The sequence below is a fragment of the Micromesistius poutassou genome (genome assembly GCF_964030765.1).
Source record: "Micromesistius poutassou genome assembly, chromosome: 9".
Lineage (NCBI taxonomy): Eukaryota > Metazoa > Chordata > Actinopteri > Gadiformes > Gadidae > Micromesistius > Micromesistius poutassou.
This window is the reverse complement of record NC_140279.1, coordinates 16,979,899-16,994,265: the sequence shown is the minus strand read 5'-3', so window position 1 is coordinate 16,994,265 and position 14,367 is coordinate 16,979,899. Positions and strand designations below refer to the sequence as shown.

The window sequence follows — 14,367 nt, the reverse complement described above, 5'->3', positions numbered from 1 at the left end:
CTGTCCTTCTGAGAAGACAACAGAGGACAACGCTGGGGATCATTAAACCTGTTTTCATGTTACAGGCCGGTTCCTACCTTTTCAAACCGCAGACTTTCTAAAGATGTGTCGGTGATCCTCGTCTGGGCCTCCAGAGGAGGGGGTCTGTGTGTGTGTGTGTGTGTGTGTGTGTGTGTGTGTGTGTGTGTGAGGGCTCCAGTAGGGGAAGAGCTCCAGCAGACGAACCTCATCACACACGTCATTCCAAGGCTGAGCTGTCGTGCTGTTTCGAAGCGGCAGCACAACAAGCGCCCACAATGCTTGGCGCTGCCGCACAAAGGCCAGCTTTTAAAGAACACTTTAGGAGCCACACAAAACCGCTCCGTCTCACCCCCGTGAACCCCTCTGTTCTGTCCGCCGCCTTACGGCCACGGAGGGATTTTTGAGGGCTGATGGGAGCGGCTTAGCGATTGTGTAATTTTATCCATACAGAGGTTGATGACGGATCAGAGAGAGACTAAGAGGGATTAGCAGGGGAAACATGATTGGCTTGACGGTGGACCAAAGCCGCCGCCGCGGCCCCAGTGGGTCGCGGCGGTGGTCATCACAACAGCAGGCCTTCCCTTAACCCCTCGCCGAAGAATTAGGATTAAAAGGAAAAAGTACATTTCTTGTCATTTATGGGTAAAAATGGTGGGGTGGTGTGTGTGTGAGACTTTTGGGCAGGGTGTGTGTGTGTGTGTGTGTGTGTGTGTGTGTGTGTGGTGTGTGTGTGTGTGTGTGTGCGTGTGTGTCTGTGTGTGTGTGTGTGTGTGTGTTAGATTAGAAATATCGAAACTTCAGCAATGCGATGGACACATATAGAATCAACTTGCACACACAAAAGATACCGTTCTGAAACCATAATGGTACGCCATCTCATGTCACCTCTGTGCGTCTGTTTATTTAATATGACGCAATGCAATGCAAGGCTTCTTCCAAAAAATATTTATTTATTTACTTTTGACAAAAGAGACAAAGAGACATGGGGAAGAAACAAAGAGAGAGAGGGTGGGTGAGAGAGAGAGAGGGTGGTAGAGGGAGAGAGAGAGGTGGAGAGAGTGGGTGGTAGAGAGAGGGAGGGTGGTAGAGAGAGAGAGAGGGTGGTAGAGAGAGAGAGGGATTTTGTGGAGGCGGAGGTAGTGAGAGAGAGAGAGAAGGTGGTAGAGAGAGAAGGTGGTATAGAGAGGGAGCGAGAGGTAGAGAGAGAGAGGGTGGTAGAGAGAGAGAGAGAGAGAGAGGGTGGTAGAGCGAGAGAGGGAGAGAGAGCTAGGGAGAAAGAGAGGGGGTGGTAGAGAGAGAGAGGGAGAGGGTGATAGAGAGAGAGAGGGAGAGAGAGGGTGGTAGAGGGAGAGAGAGAGGGGGGTGGTAGAGAGAGAGAGGGGGGTGGTAGAGAGAGAGAGGGGGGTGGTAGAGAGAGAGAGGGGGGTGGTAGAGAGAGAGAGAGGGGGGTGGTAGAGAGAGAGAGGGGGGTGGTAGAAAGAGAGAGAGGGGTGGTAGAGAGAGAGAGAGGGGTGGTAGAGAGAGAGAGAGGTAGAGGTAGAGAGAGAGAGGTAGAGAGGGGTTTTGTGGAGGCGGAGGTATGAGGTGGGATTAGGCGCTGCAGAGGAGACAGAGATGAGAGGGCGCTCGGTGCTCGGTGGAACACAGAGGAGGAGTGGCAGATCCTGTCACAGATTCAGAAAAACACAAAACTCTGTCAGTGCCTCTCAGAATCCAGGCAACACTCGGCAGGGATCCGGAATATTAATCGTAACCTTGACACCTCTCACTTGCCCTTGTCTCGTTGTCCTTTGAACACAAACGCACATGCTCGCCCGTTCCTCGACCGAGAACCATGAAGGCTTTGCGTACGTCGTTGGATCAGAGCGGCCGCCGTTTGTTTTTGAAATGAGAAGTCCTTCTTCAAGGTTGTCAGCAGCAAGAGAAAAAGTTTCCCTCTCTTTGTCTTGAGATCTGGAACCCCCCCCCCCCCATCCGCCATTGTTGTTGATGATGTCGATAGGGTAGAATGGCGGCAGCTGAAAAAATGAGGTTGTGTATAAGGGCGCACTCACACTAGGCAAAGTGTCCCTGTACCGTACCCAAGTACGATTGCCGCCCCCCCCCCACCACACACACACTGTGCCGCTGGCCTGTGCTCACACTAGGCAATCTCAACCGGGCCTGAGTACGGCTGCCTCTTGTATCAGTGGCGATTTCTCTAAGACTGCAAGGGAAGCTCAGCTTCCCCTAAAATTTCAAAACTTAAATGGTCAAATATATACTGTTGTGTTAACATTTCATTGACTAAAAATGCGTTAGAACACGTCCATCTCGAAGACGAGTTTGTTCAGAATCAGCTGCTTACCGCAGGTCGACTGACTCGATTTCCTTCTCATACACTCCCGTAGCGCCACAGTGCATTTGCCTGTTGAGGCTCAGCGTCCATCCACTTCAATGGGGCTGCATAGAACAGCTTTTTTTAGTGCGTCGAAAGTCGACGGTCATTGGATAATGCTGCGATTATGTCCCTCCCACGGACGCTCAGCGTCTCTGGGGGTGAATGGGGGAGTTGGCTGGCCTGGACGCTCAGCTTCTGCGTGATGATTGGAGGGTCTGCGAAAGACTGAGTTGCCGTTTGAGTGACAGCGATTTTGAACTATAAAACGTCGCAGGAGCTCTCTTTAGTCCTCAGTCCCATTGCGGATTTTGCAAGCGAGTCGAAAGACGAACTGCAACCTATTTCTTGATATTTGCTTGGCGAAATTGCTAGACAATTTTCATTGTACATTTCGTACACTTATACACTCAATTCCTAATTCCCACATTTCCTTGTTCAACTTTAATATAGTTTTGGTAGTTGGTTTGATTCAGGGAGCCTAAGGTCTAAACTTCAAGTCCTGTATTCAGATCAGGACTTGCAGGGTGACAGGGGAAAGCTGTGTGATTTCTTGGTGTTCCTTAAAGACATGGAGTTGGACTGTGCAATGCCTCAGCTTTACAAGCTGTTCTCATTAGTGGCAACAATTGGAACTACATCTGCAGGTGTAGAAAGGAGCTTCTCCTGTTTAAAGCGGCTCAAGTCTTACACCCATAACACAATGGGCCAAGGCCGTTTAAGCAGCCTAGCTCTGCTGGCCATTGAGAGGAAACTGGTTAAGTCACTGGAAAATACATCTAGTTGTTATGTCACAGAGCATTTCCTTGAAAAGGATTCCCTTGAAAAGGAAATGCTGTATGACAGGGTCACAGAGCATTTCCTTGAAAAGGAACAGAGAGCAGAATTTACATATACATAAATTGACAATTTATATGATGTAGGCCGAAAATGAGCTTCCCCTCTTTGAAAGACCAGCAGCCGCCACTGTCTTGTACATATAGGTTGCGTATCCGTGCGTGTGCGCGTGTCGGCTCATTAGAATCTGTACCGTGGCCTGAGCACAACTCTCTGAAGTGTACTGAGGCTGTACGGAATTGAACTGTACTTGAGTACGGATGGCGTGCTCACACTAGCCAAACGATCTAGACTTTTGGGGGCAAACGTACTCGGGCACAGTACAGACGGCCTAGTGTGAGTGCGCCCAAAGTCACCTGTTTCATCCGTCTTGTACAAATACAAAAAATTTTGATTTATTTCACAAAGGGCCGAGCTGTGGGTGTACTTTGTTGTAAATTCTTTGACTTCCGAACTTCCAGCGTCCTTTTGAAACAAGACACGGGACGAATTAGGAAGACCAGGCAGATAGAGTTGAATCCATCTAGAAGGCAGTGGCCCGGTACGAAAGAGCAAAGAAGAAGACAAGACAAGACAAGACAACTTTTATTGGCCAAGTATGCTCACACATACATGGAATTTGGTCTCTGCATTTATCCCATCCGTGAATGAGTGAAACACACACAGAGCACACAGTGAACACACAGTGAGGTGAAGCACACACTAACCCGGAGCAGTGAGCCGCTACAGTTACAGCGCTCGGGGAGCAGTGAGGGGTGAGGTGCCTTGCTCAAGGGCACTTCAGCCGTGGATGTGGGCATGGTAGAGCAGTGCTCAACCACTTCCCCCGCCCACATTTTTCCTACTGGGTCGGGGATCGAACCGGCAACCCTACGGCCGAAGCCCTTACCAGTAGGCCACAGCTGCCCCAAAGCAGCTTACAACCATATGAGCTGTCAGACACCAGCCTAAGGCAGGCAGCCCTGAAGGCGCCCAGTGCATTACTAAACACGGGGAGCCATCTACCATGGAGAACGTATGAAGGAGGCTTTCTTTCCTCATAATTATGAGGAGGTTATATTCAATGGATTACCAAACAAAGTCACAATCATCTCCAGGATTAGAGACATGCCTGGGAGAGCTGCAGAAAGGCGCATGACTGATCGGACCGTGAACGTACAATACCAGCAAACTCTTACACTGAAATTCTTTGTTGTTCAGTGTAGCTGAAAGCAGGGACAGTAATCGGTGAGATGAATTAATTGTATTTTGTGCCCTAGTCATTTTAGTGTGTGTGTGTGTGTGTGTGTGTGTGTGTGTGTGTGTGTGTGTGTGTGTGTGTGTGTGTGTGTGTGTGTTTTTCAGTAGCTGCTCTACCCTGGTATTTTGGTATTCTGGGTGCATTTCATTGATGTATTATTCTTGGCAAAACTAGAAGGAATGATGGATTCTGGCGGAGAAATGATTGCATGCCATTTTGCTTTTGTTTTTCAAATAATAAATGCTTAGAATTAGATTATTTCTCTCTGTATGACCTTTAGCGATTTATTTTTTTGTTGCAGACCTGCTTTTGCTTGCTCTTAAAATGAAATGAACAGCTTGTGTGATGAGCAGTACATCATCATCACAATTAAGTGAGGAAGGCAATCACAAATGTTGGCAGAGATGCAAATCCTATCATTAGATGGACTTACTCTGTTGAACGATCTCCAGCCAATAAGATTAAGTCACTTCCTGTCGCTGTTGTTGTCTTTGTTCTTGCAGAATAAAGTTGAAAGTAAAGCAAATCCATTTTTCCTTAAGAAAAAATGTCTATGCAAATTTATATTCATCGTTATTCAGTCTTCATTATTATAAAATGTTGAGATTACTCCATTGATAACTACATCTTCCTTTGGTTTGACTGTCATTGGCTGATTGGTCTTATATTCTTTACATTTTTGTTGCAGCCAGATCAAACTCCAGATAGATAATGGAACATTACTTCACAAGATCAGGGTGATCTGACAAAGATAAGGTGTATCCCTTAAAACCATTAAGTGCTCTTATCTCCAAAGAAAAAAGATGACGATTATAATGACTTCTTATCTGCATATAATTATCTGCATATAATTATTCTTCTAGTGTGTGTGTGTGTGTGTGTGTGTGTGTGTGTGTGTGTGTGTGTGTGTGTGTGTGTGTGTGTGTGTGTGTGTGTGTGTGTGTGTGTGTGTGTGTGTGTGCTGTCCTCCCCAGCTGTCGTCTGAGAGAAGCAGGTCATTGGGGGGTGGTGGATTTCTTTTGGCACCCGGGACATTTGTTCAGGCTTCAGGGAGATGTAATTCCATTACACAAACACTCCCTCTCACTCTCCCTCTCTCTCTCCCTCTCTCTCTCTCTCCATCTTCTTCTTACCAGTCCAATAAGTAAATAACAGCTGTGATTGGTTTCTGCTTGAAAGGGGCACAAGATGTAAAATAGCTGGTGTTCCTTATAACTGAGATATATATATACTATATATAATGTATATTTTAATATGCATCATATATGTTATATATTATATTAGTACATGCTACACATGAACCTCCTCAGATGGCGCAATTTGATTGGTTCGCTATCTCGGGATATTGGGCAACATCCCATGATGGAGATCTCAAACTCAGGAAATTGTTTTCATCTCAAAATGTCGCGCGTGACGGTCGTCTCGTCTCGCTGATAAAAAACAAATAAATCAAAATCGGCAAAAAGTGTTATCTTGTTTATTTTTGGAGTGTTCACGTGTAGTATATACTAAAACAATGATTCACCTCAGGCTCCGTGAATAGTGGGGGATAGTGGGGCTATTCACTTTGCCTTCTGTGAATAATTGTTAATTATTAGTGTTCCACCTGCTCCTGAGGATGTGAGGGAAGACAGGAGTCTTCTGAGCAAGTCACCTGGGTGGAGAGTAGCAGTGGACCGTGTTACACTTTGATTTTTAACCATTACTTATATCACAGGCAAAGGTTTTCTATTCCGTTTTTTGCTGTCAGTGTCCCTTCTCTCCCCTCTCCCCCCCTCCCCTCCCCCCCCCCCCCCCAAAAAAAAAAGAAATGAGTTCTGATGCGAGGTGACAAGATTGGTTCTGACAGGAGCTCTTGAGCTCTGGGAGGAAAAGCACAGGCTGAACTTCAGTTCTTCAGTTATGATGCATTATTGACTGCGTAGCGTGCAAACTTCCCCACATTTTTGGTTGTCCAACGTAATGAAGGACACCTTTGACACTTTGCACGTTCTTCATTCTTTAGCCATAACAAAATGTTCCAAATATATGTATTCAGACATTCACCGTCTGTCTTTCCCCTTTGTGTCAACAGCAAAGAAGACGTGTGCCACCACAGACTTTGCCTGTACGAACGGACAGTGCGTGCCCTCTAGGTGGCGCTGTGACGGGGAGCCGGAGTGTGTGGACGGCTCGGACGAGGCTGACGCCACCTGCAGTAAGTAGCCACGCACTGACGCCACGACGTGACGACGCGACGACACAATGACACCAACAACACTGCACTTGTACTGATGGACTCACACACGTAGCAACGCACAATCACATATACCTCTCACCACTAAAGGCTCAACGCCCTCATCATGGGCTCAGGGCATTTCTATTCAGCCATTCCCACCCCGTATGGAAGCTCTTCCCAAGGTGAACTCTGAGCCGCCCTGACCTCAGAGCTCAGTGGTAGAGTGTAGGGCTGGAGCAGGAGGTTGTGGGTTCGAGTCTGACCGAAACATAAGAACTTTTAAGAAATGCATTTAAGAGTTTGAAGGATAAAAGATTCATAGAGCAGGGGATTTCACGATGCCATGAAGGACATCTCTCAAGTGGTGATGGTTTAACCTGTGCTCATTGATTGTACAACACCTCACCCAGCCCCAGAGAAAATAAAATGCACCCTCTCCTTTCCTCAACGGTCTCTAAATCCCTCCCTTCCTAAGCCTTCATTATCAATTCAACGGCTCCATGTGTAGTGAGGCGCTGTTTGGCCTGTGCGGAGAGACGATGGATGTCCCAGGATAACATAGTATGGAGTCCTGGTTAATACTCTGAGTATGAGGGGGAGGTGCTGGTCGCGTCGCTGGACAGTTTCAATTTCATGCTCCAGGTTCCGACTGTGCGTTGGCTAATTTCCCCTGCGGTCTCTCTCTGTCTCTGTCTGTCTCTCTCTCTCCCTCTTTTTCTCAAGCTCAAAGATTCAAAGGGATTAATTGGCATGCGAAACATTACATTTACATTGCCAAAAAAACGAAAGTGCAAATAAGAAGCAAACACAACACACAGTGAAAAAGTGTGTTTATAATTTGAGGTAATGAGATATGTCCGTATAGGGTTGAGTTAATCAAACTACTTGACGATAAACATGCATGAAGGCTTTACTTTTAATTAAATCGTTGAAGCATGCATCCACTCAAAACAGCCTCGTTGTGGTTGTTAGGTCACTTACGTGTCGAGTATTAAGCTACAATATTGTCCAGGGAAATTACACCTTCACAATCTCAACAGACATATATGTATCATACTCCTGGTGATTCACCGACTAGTGCTGGAGCTAAAAGCCCTGCTTAAGAAACGAGGTTAATGAGCGGCGCCCGGCCCGGCGGATCAATGGGAACAGAGGGCCTGCCATTAGAGGAGCCATCCGTCGCTCTCTCTCTCGCCGCACCAGTATGACCAGTACAGAGGGGGAGGAGCCTCTTTGTATTCTGGCGTCCTCGTATTCCTGTTCTGTCTGACGGTAATATATCCCGAAGGCAGTCATTTAGCTAGTTATTCATGCAATGCAACTCCACAAAGAGAGGGACTCTCGGTTCACAGTAGGGGTGTAACGATGCAACGATCTATCAAACAAATGCCTTACACACATGAAAAGACATGAAATACAATTCAGGATAAAAACACAATAAAGTCCAGAAAAAAAATTAATAAATACAATTCGGTACGCACCGAAATGAAACGTGCATCGAAGCGTTAGACCCGTACCGAAAAATTTCGGTACGAATACCGTACGCGTATCGTTACACCCCTAGTTCACAGGAGTAGTCTTCCGCCTTTTGACTCTTAAATCGACCCAATGTACTGGAGGCCAGTGGTGGTTTTAGCTACGGGCGATACGGGCAGCCGCCCGGGGCGGCATTACAGGGGGGGCGGCACGAGCAAACGAAAAAAAAAGATCCGCGCATCTTCTATTGCCCCCCCTATCAGCAACCCCGCCAGACCGCGATCCGCGGTCTGGCGGGACAACTTTCCGTGGGGGGGGGGCAACTTTCCGTGGGGGGGGGGCGCACGGAGGGGGTCTCGCCCGGGGCGCAATTCAATGTAGAACCGCTACTGCTGGAGGTGCCGACTTCAGAAGAACCTCCATGTTCAGCCCTGATCCAGTCTTCAGCATCTCAAAGCATAGTGTGTGTCCTTGTGTGTGTGTGTGTGTGTGTGTGTGTTTCTTTAGATGCATCTTTCCCTGGTTTAGACCGCTGCATTTCCAATGCATAATGTCCAATCCAATTGTGAACAGTATATGAGCCAAATTACCCCCAACAGTATAGGGTTCATGTTGCATCCATAGACATGCCTGCGGGATTCACGGCATAATGGCAGAAGCAAATGAGATGATGTGAGTTCTGAGACGCCAGTAGCCCCGGGGTCTCTCTGTGTACCACAGTGTGTCTAACAAATCGCCCCTTCACTTCCTTCTCTCTCGTATATCTCTTCCTCGCTGCCGTTTTCTCACGGACCAATTATAGTGTGACCTCCCATTGGTCACTATTTCCTTAACCCCAGTGCGACCTCACAGTTTCACACGCGCCTTCGGTGTCACCCCCTTGGCGGCTGTTTGTCCTTCTGGACGCTCGCTCTCTCTCTCTCTCTCTCTCTCTCTCTCTCTCTCTCTCTCTCTCCGTCTGTCTGTGTGCATTATGTTGATCTGAGTGGATCGCACCCTTCCCCGCTGGATGCTCCACTAGCCGGCTTCACTTCCTGCCTCGGGCCACATGGGTTCTCCGGTGTACATAATGTGTTATCAATGCAGATGTGTCCTTGTTGATGTAAATCATTTGTTCATGTTCATGTATGTTTGCTGCCTGACAGTCGGGGGACGACCGGAGTCATACATTGCACTCGGATTGGGAATGTGTCACAGGCCCATTAGTCCTTCTTATGTCAGAGAAGTTATTTTGTATTCGATACTATAACCGGTTTGCCTGAAGGATGCATTTATAGCGCACATTCAGGGTAACGTGCGTGTGTGTGTGTGTCTGTCTGTCTGTCTGTCTGTCTGTCTGTCTGTCTGTCTGTCTGTCTGTCTGTCTGTCTGTCTGTCTGTCTGTCTGTCTGTCTGTCTGTCTGTCTGTCTGTCTGTCTGTCTGTCTGTCTGTCTGTCTGTCTGTCTGTGTGTGTGTGTGTGTGTGTGTGTGTGTGTGTGTGTGTGTGTGTTTGTGCTAATTACATCTGTATATCGCGATCGTCAGATCAAAGGGACCTTTAGGATTAGTTTTTCTCTGTGCCTTCCTAACTCAGCTGTTAGTGTGTGACTGGGTCCCTGGGGGGGGGGGGGGGGGGGGGGGCGCTGTGTGGACGCAGCCCGAGGCGTCATGTTAGCGAGATGTTGGGCTATTTGTTAAGTCATTCTGTGTTTTCCTTTTTGCAAAAACAACAACCGCCAGAGTAAGCACTAGAGGTTTCATCCTGACAAACAGACAACACTGTTTCTGTGTGTGTGTGTGTGTGTGTGTGTGCGCGTATGCGTGTGCGTGTGCGCGTGTGCGAGCCGATTGATGCTGCAGCATCACAGAGCCTTTGAACGACTCCGCTGACGTCCGTGTCTCTGACCCTCAGGTCGCCACACCTGCCCGCCCAAGAAGTTCGACTGCGGTGGGGCCGCTGGGCAGTGTGTCTCGTTGTCGTGGCGATGCGACGGAGAGAGAGACTGTGAGAACGGAGCCGACGAGGAGCAGTGTGCTGCAGGTATGCGGACAGACAGACAGACAGACAGACAGACAGACAGACAGACAGAGTAGAACGATTCTCTACAAGGGCGGCCCGCGAGCCAAACTGTTCCATACTGTGGTCGCTTCAGTTGACATTACAGCAAAAACGTTTTTATATTATGGCAAAATAGGATCAATATAGTTATAATATATATTGAAGTAGCACAGGAGTATATACATGTGGTTTGAGAGAGAATCCATTGCAATGTTTTAAAAACAGCTCTTGATAAAAATCAATATGTAATTAATAAAGCCCCACTCCAGATGCGTTCATGGAAAATAAAAGTGCAATGATGTCGAGGTCTGCAATACAAAGACATCTTGTATTGGTGGTGTGCAGCAATGTGCATGCTATGCCACGCTCGCACTCACGCACACACGCACGCACACACGCACATTCACACTCACGCACGCACAAACGCATGCACGCACACACATTCATACTCACGCACGCACGCACGCACACGCTCACGCACACACTCTCCAGCAGTCTCTCTCTCTCTCCAGCACTCTCTGGGAAACAAAGGAGAAAACATGAGAGAGCATTTGGAACAGACTGCGAGTTCAAGTCCGCCTCTGCCCAGCATCCTTCACGCTGAATGGACGATGTTCTGGAGAGGATCAGATCGCAGAGCGAACGGAAGAGTCTGGTGAATCCAAGGCTGGAGGGCTTTGCTTCATGACTAACAACAGCTGCTGCGACCCCCAAGGACAGTAAAAGCTTTCTCTGCTTCCCGCTCGTCAATCCTGCAGCCTCTGACGATGCCCTCCGTCCATTCAACCTTCAGCTGGAGTTCAGCCACCATCACAGCAGGCAGCCTGCCCCCGCAAGCCGACAAGGACGTACCATCGTCAGACTTGTACGATGTGTTATGCCGACGTCGGACAAAACATCCTGACACACACTTTGGCGGTGGCTGGGGACCAATCGGGCGAACCTTGAAGAAGTTACGCCTCACTTTCATTTACTCATCATGTGTGCGACCAGGGGGGAAATTACTTTGAACACCCCCCCCCACACACACTGCTGCCCACCAGTCTGGCCGTGTGTCCGGCCACATGGCGGGCACACGGCGAGCCCTACAGACGGAGAAGGGCAGTGAAGGACGCTGAGAGGAACCAGGATGCAGAACGAGAGAGTCCCAGACGGCAACAGTGGCCTCCGGCAGGGACAGCGGCCGGTAACGCAGTACAGGGCAACTCATTCTTTGCATGGATGAAGCTAACAACAACACCGGCTAATAAAAACAGCCGGAGCCGAAACACGAGGAGTCTGATGAGTGTGACAGCAGGAGGGCTGTGGGTCAAGATGGTCTGCTTCATCCCCTGTGGTCCCTGTGCCTCGGTCTCAGAAGGCTGCTCCAGCCTCCCCGCAGGAGACCCCCTCCCCTCCCCGGGACCACGACCCGCTGCTGTTTGCGTGTTGGCCGAACAGAACGACGGATGACGCCGTCTCTCCGTTAATGCGTTAACGCCACACTTTCTCATCCTGACAGCCGGAAGAGGGGGCGATGTGTCACGATGTGGCTGGGACTGAGCCCCCCCGCCTCCCCACCTGTGTCACTGCACCCGGGTATTAATCACCACCGGGACCCCTGGGGGGTCCGGGTGGGCAAACGACCACCAACCCCCTCACAGGATCCCCCCCCCCCCCCCCCGCCCCCCCCCAGGCTAGGGTTATGTCTAAAAAGAAAGAAACTAAAAAGAAAACGATATTTACCACGCTGAAGTGTGTTTTCATGAGCTGTTTAACGCAGTGCTCCCTCGCTGAAACGCTGCTTTGATTTTGTCGCCTCACTCACAAATCTGTCTCCTCTTCTCCCCGACACTCAGAGAGCACCCAGAGCAGTGAAGAGGCTGCGCCACTGCATTAGCATACGCTTTACCGCATGTTCGGTGAACTCGGAGAGGATGAGGGGCAGCTTGTGATTGGCCTCCGTTTGGTTTTGTAAAAAACCTAGCCGGCCTCCGATAGGACCACCCCTGTGATGTGTTTGGTTCTACTGCCGTTTGTGTTGTGAGAACAGAGTAGGAGGGCCACTGCGGTATCCTGCGTGAACACACCAATAAAGAACAATCATCACCTTGGCTCTGTGGTCTAGAGGACAGAGGACGTGGCTCCCCCCTCTGCGACTCCCCCACCTGTCTGCCTCCCCCTCTGTGCCTCACACTCTCTCCCACCTGTCTGTCTCACCCTCTGTGCCTCACCCTCCCCCACCTGTCTCCCCCTCTGTGCCTCACACTCTCCCCTTCCTGTCTCCCTCTCCGTGACTCACACTCTCCCCCACCTGTCTCCCTCCCCCTCTGTGTCACACTCTCCCCTTCCTGTCTCCCCCTCTGTGCCTCACACTCTCCCCCACCTGTCTCCCCCTCTGTGCCTCACCCTCTCCCCTTCCTGTCTCCCCCTCGGTGACTCACACTCTCCCCCACCTGTCTGTCTCACCCTCTGTGTCACTCTCTCCCCTTCCCTGTCTCCCCCTCGGTGACTCACACTATCCCCTTCCTGTCTCCCCCCCGTGCCTCACACTCTCCCCTTCCTGTCTCCTCCTCGGTGACTCACTCTCTCCCCCCTCTCTGTCTCCCCCCCCCCCGCTCCCATCAGACACCAAGGCCTGCCCCGCCAAGGACTTCCAGTGCCGCAACGGCAAGTGCGTGGCGCCCGTGTTCGTGTGCGACGGCGACGACGACTGCGGCGACGGCAGCGACGAGCAGAAGTGCTCGCCGGCCGCCTGCGGCCCGCACGAGTTCCGCTGCAACGACTCGGAGTGCATCCCGGCGCTGTGGAGCTGCGACGGCGACAACGACTGCAAGGACCGCTCCGACGAGGCCATGGAGCGCTGCAGCAGCCGCACGGAGCCCCAGGGGCCGCGCGGGGCCCACCAGGACCCCCAGGGGCCCCGCTGCCCGCCCGGGGACTTCCAGTGCGGCAGCGGGGAGTGCATCCACCTGCACTGGAAGTGCGACGGAGACGCGGACTGCAAGGACAAGTCCGACGAGGCCAGCTGCCGTGAGTAACGCCAGGCTCCAGTCGGGGCGCTCGCGGAGGTGGACGACTCTGACCTCTGACCTCTGACCTCTGACTCAGACTCAGACTCAGACTCTGACCTCTGACCTTTGACTCTGACTCTGACTCTGACCTCTGACCTCTGACTGTGACTGTGACTGTGACTGTGACTCTGACCTCTGACTCTGACTGACTCTGACTCTGACCTCTGACCTCTGACTCTGACTCAGACTCTAAATCTAACGCTGACTCTAACTCTGTCTCTGTCTCTGTCTCTTACTTTTACTCTAACTGGTGAATATCACGTTGAGGGCCTACATCTCGTTGACCTATCGGTCTAGATTGGAAGAGACGGTTGACGTTCGCTAAATAGAACTTCCTTCCGCTCAAATCCCGAAGGGTCTTAAGGGCAGACGCAGAGATATCTGTGACTTGGTTTGCCTTTCTCAAGTTCTTCAATGCCAAATCATCACTGTGCTTCCAGAAGGGGACGGCTGGGTCAGCAACTGGCTTTCTGTTAGATCCCTCACTTACATACTCAGAGCAGCCTAGTTCTTTTCAAAGGAGTGCCAGTAACAACACAACCAGATTGTAGTTTGTCTACATGCACAATGATTATCAAGCTAGCTGTGATGATTTTATCAGCCGCTGGCTGGGTAGTCTACGCAGAGGGTAACAGAGTCAGCCGCACATCACAGCCCAATAACAACCGCACCCATAAGAAATCAATCCGTGAAATGATGTAACGTGTACATCTCTAGATCTACTTTACATGTCCTCATATTCTCTTGGATCTCCTACGCCCTTATTGCACAGATGGGCCTCAATAGGACACAAGTGAACGTGCAAATAGACAGAAACATGCACGCAATGCACGTACAAATGCACACACACACACATGCACATTTGTACATACAGACAATGCACGCACGCACACACACACACACACACACCCACACACACAATAAAGATTATAATCTCCCATATCAATGAGCAGCATCTGTCTCAATAAGCCTGTGCCTGTCTGCAGATATGATGAATGCCGAGGAGAAATCATAATTGGGAATCCCTCGACTCTATCACACACACACACACACACACACACAGACACACACACACACATACACACACACACACACACACACACACA

General features: G+C 50.0%; 1 protein-coding gene across 1 annotated transcript in view; it reads left to right on the top strand.

The window, feature by feature from the left end:
* Positions 1-14,367, top strand: part of lrp8 (low density lipoprotein receptor-related protein 8, apolipoprotein e receptor) — a gene marked incomplete at its 3' end in the record, with an annotated part of 44,951 nt that overhangs the window by 20,908 nt on the left and 9,676 nt on the right. Inside the window, exons 3-6 of the mRNA XM_084472945.1 lie at positions 6,550-6,672; positions 10,062-10,190; positions 12,816-13,224; positions 13,979-14,054. Coding sequence (XP_084329071.1) covers positions 6,550-6,672; positions 10,062-10,190; positions 12,816-13,224; positions 13,979-14,054 — 737 coding nt within the window. The remainder of the gene's footprint in view (positions 1-6,549; positions 6,673-10,061; positions 10,191-12,815; positions 13,225-13,978; positions 14,055-14,367) is intronic.